The sequence below is a fragment of the Rhinoderma darwinii genome, chromosome 3 (assembly GCF_050947455.1).
Source record: "Rhinoderma darwinii isolate aRhiDar2 chromosome 3, aRhiDar2.hap1, whole genome shotgun sequence".
In the NCBI taxonomy this organism is placed as follows: Eukaryota; Metazoa; Chordata; class Amphibia; order Anura; family Rhinodermatidae; genus Rhinoderma; species Rhinoderma darwinii.
The window spans coordinates 272,682,609-272,695,258 of NC_134689.1; the positions used below are offsets into that span (position 1 = coordinate 272,682,609).

Genomic DNA, 12,650 nt, shown 5'->3' on the forward strand with positions numbered 1-12,650 from the left:
AATGTATTAGTAGTTTAATTTAATGTGAAGCAAGCATTACAATGCAATGATCTACTTTCTGACAGAAGTCTCTCTGTAATGCCATTTTAGAAATTTTAATAACATGCTTGCTTCTACTTTAGATCTACGTGTAGTGTCCTGGAGCTCTGCAGTTGTACTTTAAGATATAACCATGACCACCCATCATCTTGCAAGGTCATGTAAGGTGGTCGACCACTGTACACCCCCTTAAGTACTAATTGCCATGTCAAAGTCGTCAAGGGCTGATAATGGTCAGGTTGTCAACATCACCGTCAGCTACTGTATATAGTTGCATTTATTAAGAGACTTTGTTATTGCATTTGTAACATTTAAGAATTCTGCCTCTCTAAGAGAGTTCATCTCCAGTAAATTTTGAACATTGAATCAACTGTGTCTGTGATATTCTTCAACCGGTATAAAGGGGGCCTGCAATTTCTCCTGGTGTGGATTATTTGGTTGCAAACCAGACTTGATAAGTTGGCTGCGTGCGGCCGCTAGATCCCCCTCATGCACCCTCTATCACTTGATGTAGTCAGCAGGATGTGTCTCCATGGGTCAACCCCTGCCTCATTCACGAGTGTACCCACAGTGCCTGTGACAGTGTTCATGGAATTTGCCGAAGATATTGTGGACTGGCTAGAAGAACTTGCAGCAGAGATTGCCCAGCTAAAAGGGGAAAGCACAAGCAGTACAGGTTGTGTCCATGACCCCAGAGAGGAAACAGTCGGCCCTCATAGTGGTTGGAGGTGTGGTCAGCTTGGACATTTTGCCAGAAAGTGTCAGTCCCCAAGAGGCTACAGGAAACACGTTGCTCCCATTGAACAAAAGGACCGTGCTCTGAGGCTAGCGGCACAAACTTTTGCTCAAGGCTCTGTGACAATTGCAGGAGCACCTGCCAGGCACTGCTTGATGGGACAAACTGGTCGGAAGGCAAGCTCAAAGGACAGTCACGCATTGGGAGAAGTGCAAGCTGTCCGTGTTCAAGGGGCAGTAAACTGGTTCAATGCTCACAAGGGATATGGATTCATAAACCGGATCGTCGTCAATAAAGATGTATTTGTTCACCGAACAGGTCTGAAGCAAAGCGGTATGACCAAGTGCTCTGGCAGTCTCGGAGAGGGAGAGACGGTAGAGTTTGTGCTAGTAGATGGAGAAAAAGGTGACTTGGCTATTGATGTTACTGTTCCAGAAAGGGAAGTGGACACTGCGGGGAGTTCGAGAACCAAATTTTATGCAGTAGTCGGCAAGTCCAGTCAACAGATGACTCGCTCAAAAAATCCTTTACAAGTACAGCCAAAATCCAACAAGCCCAGTATGGCGTAGGCCATCAGAAGACCTTCCCGTCAGGTACCAACTTCAGGAGTGAAAGATGGTCCTGTGTGTAGCAAGGTGACGCAGTGTCACTAACTCCAGGGATCTGGTCTTGGCTTCCGTATCCAGCCCAGAGAGGGGCAAACCCAACCTTTAGGAATTACTTCACAGTTGGTGGAGCCCTGGAGGGACACTGAAGTGGAGTCAGCTCCACAAAGATGGGAGATGGTTGTCCCAGCATCTGTGGCAGAAGGACTGAATGCCTGGTAGACAAGAATTGTGAGTGCAGGGGACTGCAGTCTTTAAACCCGGGAAATATGTAAGGGGGTTGAACACTGTACTCCCCCTTATGTAAAAGAACTTTTTATTAAGACTGTTCCATTGTCTATTTGTTTTGCCTTGTACGTATTGCATGTGTATCTGCTGTAATATTTTCGTTTGGCCACTAGATGGCTCTATACTGGCAGGAAGAGATGCAAACCAGACTTGATGAGGTGGACGCGTGCGGCCGCGGGCTTGCCCCCCATGCACTCTCTAACACTCATATCCCCATTAATTTATTGTAAGTGTAATCATGCGTCTTAACATATGTGCTCTATTAATGTATGACATGAAGTCAGGAGGTACTTAGTGAAAATGCCTTTTATTAAACAGCAAATGTACCTGTGTTACAGACACACCTTGAAATAACTGAGAGTCAAGACTACATCTTGAGGTAGGTTATGTTTCAGTTATTGCTCTGGTTTAACTAACCCATTCAACGTTCACTAGCAATGTCCACACTATAAAGGATACTGTCAATTAATAATGATATGTATGGGGATCGTGTGACTTTAAATTTAGGAATAAACTCTATGATTGTGTGCAGGTGATGACGCACAGCAAGGGACTAGGGTACCTTTGGTCTACCAAATAAAATGATTCTGAGATCCCGTCTTCCATCTATACAGAACATGTGTTTGTCCACTTCTAATTGCACTATAAAATTTATTGTTATCACACACATTCATCACGTGGATGTCTTTTAATATACATAATGTAGACAAGTGATGATTATGCCAGTTAGACACACCCATGGAAGAGAATAAAAAGTCATTCAGGCCATACTACTTATTCCATGATTGGTGCCAAGAACCACTGTGTCAGGGTCCAGTAGAGGTTCTGATGGTTGATTAATTTTATTTGCCTATACTGCTGTATTTACACTCGTGTTATTCTATGATACTTTACTACGTTATCACTGGCACGGTTTTCTGAAAACTGGCATTTTAAGAAACATTTTTCTCAACTCCGTAAAAATGTAATTTCTAGAACAGATTTAGAGCATAATAACCTAATGCATAATAACTTCTATAAAAGATGTTTTGGCGATTGCTGTACACAAATTGTAATGTGAGAACTCTTATTAACAAACAAAAAAAAATAATAAAAAAAAATAAAAATTATATATATATATACATATATATATATATATATATATATATAAATATATTTTAGGCACTGTCGATATAACATCTCTCCCAGTCACATAATACTGCTGGGAATATATTAAACCCAATAAAGATTTGTAATTTTTTTCTTGTCAGAAAGTATTTACTATGTACTTTGCACCAAACTTCATTTAATATGTAATCATTGCTCCTTTAGTTTATGAGATCCACAAAGTTCATGCATTTTTATATTGAGTATTGAAAGAAACATGACATCTTACCATTTGTAGCCATATATTTGTTGTTAACACTTGATTTTTTTCATCCTAAAATGGAAATAAAAGTGTTTAGAGAGTAGCATCTCCACGTTATATTACTTGTAAACTCTATATATTGTCCCCAAGATAGCATTTCTTCATCCCTTCTAACAGTTCCTGCTGAGAAAACTTAGAATGCTGTATTTTTATCTCCTCAGAAGTCAGTTATTCTATAGATAGATAGAGAAAGATAGAGATAGAGTATTCTAAATATACGGATATATCAAATGTCATCATCTCTGGAACAAAGTGCCTCAGTGAAATACAACATAGTGAAACAAGATAATGAATATAAGTAAATAGTATAGTGAACAATATGTGGTGATTATCACCATGTGTCAAATAAATACTTTTATAGAATATTGATTTCATGTCATTATTTAAAGTAATAGTATGTTGTAAAAAAATAAATAAATGTGTGTGTGTGTGACATATCCATTTCTTTCTACAGTCATGGGAAAAATTCTATTCTATCAATTCAATCAATTCTAATTTTTTACTATATTATCAGGGCATAAATAACAATTATGTGTACCTCACCAACTTCTATAAATAAATAACCTCTGGTGACAACATGGAGTCATAGATTTCAATATGGAGTCATTTTTTATAGAAAGTAAACAATGATTCAGAAAGCAGGTGAGAAAAATAAGTACACCCTTAGCAAGGGACACTTAGCTACAATAACTTGGGCTAAACATGTTCTGTCAGAGTTTTTATCTTTGCATCGTTTTGGAGAAATTTTGGACCACTATTTTTCACAACATTGCTTCAGTTCATCAATGTTTGAGGGCATTATGCACTGCTTTCTTAAAATCCAACCACAATATCTTGCTATTAAGGCCCTGGTTTTTTTTTCTACGACATATATATATATATATATATATATATATATATATATGTATATATACTAGTAAAAGGACAATGAATACAACTCAGTCATTGGGCCATAAAGCATTATAACAAGGGTCTCAGTAGATCTTACTTTGTTGTTATCTTAAAACGAGTCATGTGATGACATATTATGTTAATCTGTTTTTTTTATAATAAACATATAGACATTGTTTAATATAAAAAAAAAGGATTGAAATATTCCAGTTTTTTCACTGGCAACTAGAAACGACACATAGGGCACACACTTTTAGTTTTCTGCAGCTCACTTGTCTGCTTTAATGTATAGACGGTGGCAGGGTCAGCACAGTCATCTCATTATATTAGAGAGTGGATGATTCAATTACGACTATTGCACTACTGATTGCTGAAACACTATACACACACACACACCTGTAAGTCTCTGCTTTCTCTCCCTGCTCCTTCCTGCTCTCTGGGTGATGGGATGTACTCCATAACTTCCTGAAGAATGTTATAATTATGACGTTTTTCTATCAATTAATTCCCATTCATTGAAGATTTTCTAAAGCACACACTCCATGCAGCAAGATCTATACAGACAATGCAGTAAGGATGTGTGTGTCTCCAATATCACATCCCCAGGTAAGTTTTTAAAAAAATAAATAGATACCACATAAAATAAAAGAACAAACACAGTATTTATGTTCTACAGACTTATCGAATTCATTAAATTAAAATGAAGCACACGAGACACTCAGCAAAATGCTTTAGTACAAGTAAGTTTCAATTTTCGATATGGATTTTAGATTTGTGATTTGATATTCAATTGCAAATATGTCATTTTATTTATTTGGAAAAGAACCAGGAAAGTCTAAAAGCAAGCACTCCACTTTGTTAATAAATTTCTTGCATCAAAACAACCAGTGATGTGGGCTCGATTGCATTACTCTACTTCTATTTATTAAGGATGTGCAACAGTAAGGGTATGTGCACACACACTAATTACGTCCGTAATTGACGGACGTATTTCGGCCGCAAGTACCGGACCGAACACAGTGCAGGGAGCCGGGCTCCTAGCATCATACTTATGTACGATGCTAGGAGTCCCTGCCTCGCTGCAGGACAACTGTCCCGTACTGTAATCATGTTTTCAGTACGGGACAGTAGTTCCACGGGGAGGCAGGGACTCCTAGAGTCGTACCTAAGTATGATGCTAGGAGCCCGGCTCCCTGCACTGTGTTCGGTCCGGGACTTGCGGCCGAAATACGTCCGTCAAATACGGACGTAATTAGTGTGTGTGCACATACCCTAACTTCTCCACACCACATGCAACTTTAGCCATCAACTATCCTCATTTGAGTATTGTGCTTCTCCATTGTGATAGATAGACAGATAGATAGATAGATAGATAGATAGATAGATAGATAGATAGATAGATAGATAGATAGATAGATAGATAGATAGATAGATAGATAGATAGATAGATAGATAGATAGATAGATAGATAGATAGATAGATGATAGATACTTTTGCAGATCTCCCTTTAAGTTAGCATGTTTGTTTTTTATTTATACCATGACGTTTTCATTTGTTCTTTCAATGTCCATCTTTTAATAGAGAGATTTGTCAATGGACCCACTTCTTTAATATTAAAGTCTATGGACAATAGAGTTTTCAGTTTTTCAATTCATTTTTTAAAATATTAAAATTAGACCTAGTACAATTGTACCCTGTTATGCTCTGTCCTTACAGCTTTCTTAACTTTATCTTGTACTGCTGATGTATTTGACACAAAATTGTAGGGTTCGGAGACTTTACTAGATGCTGTATAAGCACTATAAAGCAGACTTCATGCGTAAATATAGGGAAAATACCAACTCTCTCAAATGTGTATTTCCATTCATTACTACACTTTTTATCTAGATAGTATAGTGAGGTAAGACCACAAAAGATTGTCCTCAGTATAATTTGTGGATACACTTCTGCATGTCCGCTCTGTTTGTGAACATTGAAGAGCTACTTATGGCTGAAAGCATTGCAGATTGTGTACTGCATGTCCTAACCAACGGGGAGGAAGTGACAGCAATTACTATCAATTTTGAGCTTAAAGTGACTCTTATTTAAAAATAAATAAATAAAAATCGTATGTACTTTGGCGAATCGTAATTAAAGCTTATTTCAAAAGGATGAAAAACTGCTTTTGTAAACTACAGATGAGATGTTGATATTCTGCTAGCACCACGGACAGCAACAAGTAATATACTGACATCAGATTGCCAGCAGCTCAAAGGATGTGGAAAAAATATGTTTTGATGAAAGAGCTAGGGCTAAACAAGCACCCGACATGCACCGTCTTAAAGTTCCACTTTAAGAGCATTTCTTCCTAAAATCATCAGTTAATATAAGTCCTTGCATTGTATTCTTCTGTCAAGTTGCTATAAACCTATCTAGTTGTGTCTTAGTTATAACTGTTTCTAGGAAAGCTAGGTGACAACCAATATGGTCGTTATTCCATACTGGTTGTCAGCCAATTTTTCCAGACTATTGAATAGCAACTTTGAATACTTATACAGTGATTCCATAATTATGGCTGAAAATTACGGTCGTGTGCATGGGGCCTTTGTCTCTAACAGCTCCCAGAATATATTCTCACTCTCTTTGCCTATGTTAGTATAAAGTACATTTTTAATATCACACAATATTCCCATTTTATCTGTGGATTTTTCTTTGGATAGAAAATGATCAATACAGAAATGACATGTAATTATTATAACCAAACCCTCCTATAGCACAACCAAAAGACAATACTTTGTCTTACCATAAGTGTCTAAATGTAGTGAGACTGAATTGTAACTCATGGTAGTGCCTACACAGACTGTCCCAAACTGGGGCCACACTAGGGCAGATTTACTATTGGTGTTGTGCCAGAATTGTGGTCTAAGTTGCACCTTCTTTTTAGCGCAATGCACTTTAGACAAATGAAATTCAGATGTTTGTGACTTGCCCAACCAGGGAGTGTGGCTTAGTGGAAATGGGGAATGGCTTAAGATGTGCTAAATTGTGGCAACATTTTGGTGCAAAAAGAGTGGTTCGAAGTAAGCCAAGCAAGGGGCAGTATAAAGTTAGACAGAAGTGTTTAAAGATGTGCCAAATTTATTATACACCATGCAACAGGCCGAGATAAATTTGGTGCATCTAGTTAAGTTCTAAGCTCTCTGAATTTTAGACAGTATTAGTAAATGTTCCCCACCGTGCCTTCATGGTTGTATCTGGGTCCATGCAGCATTTGCAGGCCAAGTAGTCGTGCAAGGTCAGTAATAACAGACAACTAGTGCTGACTAGTGCAACCTTATAGTAGTGGTCATTCCACTGTGCCAACAATACATAGTGCCACCTTGTAAGCGCTTCTGTAGCGCACACCATTGAATTATTATGATGTTTCCAATTAGGAATAGGTGGCCTATTTATTTAGCTGTTCCCTATTGAATACCATGTACCAGCAATCAAGAATAATCAGAATACAACTTTTAATCAGGCAGAAACATGGGCAGAATATTCCATCCTGCAGAGATTATAGAGGAATCATGATACATCACGCTGGTTTCTGAACGTGTTTGATGGCAAACATTTTATATTACTATAAGACAAATTATTTTACAACGTTCCTTTAAAGGAAACTGAACATATTGTATGAAAAGATCCAGTTGTATACATGAAGTAAGATGTAAAAGTTATTATGTTCTTGTAATTACAATTTGTTGCTTTCTAACAGAGACAGAGTCTGTGTAGTGATCCTCCATCCAACACTCCTATTGTATAATTTTTTTGCCTACTTGATTCTACCTAATTAAAGTTAACTGCTTGTCTCCTGTGGGTTTTTTTTTTAATGAGACTAGAGAGAGGCATTTTAATTCATAATTAGCTTTGAGCTGGCAGGCTGCCTGTTCTGTATGTGTGGGGCTGTGCTGTCCTCTGTCATTGTTGTTTGTCACTCACTAATTGTCTTTGCGTATTCTCCGACATTTACTGTGATCACTCTAAATAGACTTGTGCCTAAGACATCCATCCAATGTGTGCAGCAGTTCGAAAACAACTGATTATATTGCTAGGGAAACTTTATTTCATGGCAAACTAAATGTGTGACAATAAGGCTGAGGCTACACAGAGGAGTGTCAGTGCAGTTTTGGATCTGAATGACTTTTTCAAGTCATTTAGGACTGGCTGACTTTGACTAGGCGTTACAGTTTAGATGAAAATGAAAGACATTTTATGAATTATCATACTTACCAGAAGGAATAATGGAATCACGTGTGGCCATCACATGTCTCTTCTAGGGGTCCAGTTTTAAAGGGGTTGTATACAATTCTGTTACCTATGTTTATTACGTACAAAAAAACTTTTATTTTGTAATATAATCTGTGTTAAAAAGGAGTTGATTTGTGGGAAAGAGAATTTGTTTATTTACAGACTATCATTATATATCCTGTTTGCATGGACAGGGTACATACATTATGGAACATAAGCATCTTTGCATTACAGAAAATCTATATGGGTAAACATGCATAGAGAATGTGTAAGTAAGCAAATGATTCCTGTACTAGACTATCCCGAATTCTTCTGACTTCCTTCTGCCTGTCTTCTGAATTTCTTGTGCTCTGAATGAAAAATCACTATGAAGGCCATCTGTCTTTACCTTTAGTATGTTTTCAATTACCCTTCTGTATGCCATTATATACTTTATGGATCTGATCTTTGAGGAAAAAAAACAGAAGTAGAGGGCTGATCACCATGTTTTGTCCTGTCCTGAGCTCCATTTTTGTGCTTCTAGAGCCAGAAATGTACCGATATCTAGTTCCATGGAAAAGGTGAAAGAGTTCTTTAGATGAGGAGCAAAAGTATCATGGGTTATATATGACAGTATCCAGTGAATCCAGAAGGATATTTCCAGCTTTTGAAAGCCACTTTGAATTTTGAATTAATATGCAAATATATGTTATGCTTTTGTTACAATAATAAATGATTAATTACTAAATTTTCCTACTCATTTTTGTATAGCAGTTTATCTGCAGCTAGCCTCTTCTAAAAATGTAACTAGCTCCAATGATCTAGTTGTGCCCAGATAATGCCAACATTTTTCATATTGTCTTCTGATATATGACTTTGGCCACTGAAGACAGGTTTTTACCCTTAAAACTATTACACAGAAGGTTAGGCATAGTGAGAAGGTACATTAATCAAGTAAAGTATATTAATGGAAAGCTCTCTTTGTGCCAAAAGTAAAACACACAAGAAAAAAAGATCAATGAAATCAATGTGCAGGACTAGATTTATCAAGTGCACAAGCAATACAAACTTCGAAATGTTTTCTAGGCTTCAGAATCTGCAAGCTAAATACAAAAGACTCTAAGTTACTTTCGGCAGTAAGCACAAAATCTGTGCCTTCTTTTTTGTATAGCCCAAATGCTGAATCTACAGTTCTAAAATAGAACAATTTACTGTTCTTTCCTCTGCATATGACATGACAGTACACAAAAGTTTCTTAGCAACAGTTCAAAACACTTCCTGTCTCCTCTAGGTGATGTATAGTTATTGTCATAGATCAGTGTTCTCAAACCAGTGGCTCGAAAAAGACACATGAATGTGGCTACCTACTGGTGGCAGCTCCAAATATTATTGTTAATGAACTAATACATGGCGCTGGAGTCAAAATCATATAGGGTAAGAGCCAAATGACTAAGTCTTATCTTAAATAAATGTTTTCCCTTTTAGTATCTGTCACATTTGAAAGCTAGATATGGTTGGGGACGTTTGCCATATAACCATCTGTGTCTCCCAAAAAAGGAGCATTCCCAGTCAATGATGCCACCAAGTAATGACAATGTGTTTCTGCTTCCTGCAGTGGGATACAAATGTGATTTCTGCAAACAATATGGTAATTGCATTGTAATAGCATGGCCGGCCATAGCTATGTGCGACTGGTGCGGTCACACAGGGCACCAGCCGCCATGCTGTTAGGCCAGCGGGCATGCCTTCCACTTTGCTGGGACCACTGCTCGGGGAACCAGCGGTCAGGTGCCACTCACTGTCTGCACCGATCTCAATACTGGCTGCCCCGCTCTGTGGTTAATGTTCACTCTACCTGGCCTGTGTCCTGAATGACTAGTCAGGCATGATGACATTCAGGACACGAGACAGGGAGGAGACACCACGCAGACTATCTTCCTTTGCATTTCCTGGGCTGGTTGGGACACAGAGGAAACATTTTTCTCCAGGGCAGCTCCAGCAGGACCAGTGGGCAGTGTTTGTGAGAAGTCCTGCACGTCAGTCACTGACTGAGGGCTTTGGTTGAATGGGGGCACTGATGGGGCTGTAAATAGGGCAATAATGGCAAACGGGCAGATGATTCAGTGCCACCTTGGTGTTTATTTTACACTCATTGCCCCTTTAGTGTCCTTCTGTTCAGTGTTCTCTTGATGCCCCTTTGTTGTTCTTCTGTGACAAAAGGGTGCTAAAGGGGCACTAAATGGCAAATGGGCATCAAGGGGGCACCAAACAGAAGGACACGAAAGGGCAATCAGTGGCTATTGGGCACCATGGTGGCACTGAACAACACTAAAGTGTTAATAAATGGCAAATGGGCACAGAATTCAGTGCCTCCATAGTGCACATTTACCAATTGTTGCCTTTTTAAACTCTGTTCAAATTACATTAAAGGGGTTGCCTGGAATAAAAAAAAATTGTCGTCGAAGCAGCAGGAGGAAAGTTAAGATAAATAAAGAACTTATAATTACCTCTCTCCTCCCAGACGCTCCTGCACTGGGGGCTCCCGTCACCTTTGATCTGTTTGCTTACAATGGTGACATCACGTTGAAAGTACATTACCCCTGCTGCCTATTAATGGCCTCAGTGGTGATGTACTGTCGGCGTAATGTCATCACTGCAGCCGCTCTGTATACAAACAGACAACAGAGGGAATGGGAGCCCCCAGCGCAGGAACATCTGGGATGAGAGAGGTAAGTATGGACTGCTTTTTTATTTAAAGCTTTCACCTTTTGCCTCGTAAAAAGTTTAAACCCTGACAACCCCTTTAACCTCTTAACGCCATTCGTGTATGTATGGTGGATGTGCATTTCTAAAATATGGCGTGTGCTCTGTGGTGTTACATTGGACTGCAGGTAACACTACTACATTATCTGTACTCAGAGAGTTATCACTGAGTATTATGTGTGGTGTTACATAGGACTGCAGGTAACATCTACTACATTATCTGTACTCGGTTAACAGGGTGTGTTATCTGTGGTGTTACATAGGACTGCAGGTAGCATCTACTACATTATCTGTACTGTGTATATATGGGTCTGTATGTGTATTTGTGCCCGTGTCTCTATGTATTTACCTTTATGTATTTGCATATGTTCTATTGTGTGTGTGTTTGTATATATATTTGCCTGTATGTCTAAATATCTGCCTTTATGTATGTGCAGTATATATGTTTTAGTATGTGCGTGTCTACATATGTGGTTAATTTTTGGTTTGTGGAGGGCAGCAATAGAGAGTCCCACACAGGGAGCTATCCAACCTAATGCCGGCCCTGGTTAAGAGTAAGGGTATGTGCACACGATGAGAGGCTTTTACGGCTGAAATGACAGACTGTTTTCAGGAGAAAACAGCTGCCTCGTTTCAGCCGTAATTGCTCCTCCTCGCATTTTGCGAGGCTTCTCTGACAGCCGTAAATTTTGAGCTGTGCTTCATTTACTTCAATGAAGTACGGCTCAAATTACGTCTGAAAGAAGTGTCCTGCACTTCTTTTGACGAGGGTGTATTTTTACGCGTCGTTGTTTGACAGCTGTCAAACGACGACGCGTAAATGACAGGTTGTCTGCACAGTACGTCGGCAAACCCATTCAAATGAATGGGCAGATGTTTGCCGACGTATTGTAGCCCTATTTTCAGACTTAAAACGAGGCATAATGCGCCTCGTTTACGTCTGAAAATATGTCATGTGAACCCAGCCTAAGCAGTGTAAATTCTGTTCTCACATCTTTATTAATATGTTTTTTGGAATTTATTTATATAGCACCATCATACTATCCACCATGGGACAGTACAATGTTGCGCGAAATGTGAAAAAAACCATAAAAATACATCAGCTATCAAAACATAACCATTTCAAATATAACAAGATACAATAGAGTCATGCACATATGACCTTCTAATCTAAAAAGATTGTATACAGTGTTGATTTTGCAAGTCATTTGACTCATTCCTGACTCATTTGTGCAGTTCTAGGCCAGTTACTTTGAAAGAGTATCCACAAGGTAGACACTGGCCGTCACATCTAAGTGGAGTCAGAGTGGAGAGGTTGCCGGATTTACAGAAAACATCTGATCTACACTGCTGCCATAACTTCCATAGAAGTAAATCCCACGTACGGAATACAGGAGGTTCACAGTGCTACATTGTTTTCCCTTCTATGGAAGTTTCGGAAACAGCGTAGCACAAGCGATCTAGAATGCTTCCGAAAATCCCGACCAACTCTCCACTGAGTCTCTGCCTGGATGCGGTGGCCAGCGGCACCTTCACCAGGTGAGGATGGGGTTGGGGGATCCTGTGAATATGCTATACATGTCTAAGATGGAATACCCCTTTAACAAACTTTTGGAAATAAGATTTGTATGAATATTTGTAAAGATCACCCAAAACTGCTTGCATTGCTTCA

The 12,650-nt window shown here is 38.8% G+C and overlaps 1 protein-coding gene across 1 annotated transcript in view; it reads right to left on the reverse strand.

The window, feature by feature from the left end:
• LOC142749632 (neuronal acetylcholine receptor subunit alpha-7) overlaps positions 1-12,650 on the reverse strand; it is a 220,231-nt gene that overhangs the window by 68,716 nt on the left and 138,865 nt on the right. Inside the window, exon 3 of the mRNA XM_075857923.1 lies at positions 3,044-3,088. Coding sequence (XP_075714038.1) covers positions 3,044-3,088 — 45 coding nt within the window. The remainder of the gene's footprint in view (positions 1-3,043; positions 3,089-12,650) is intronic.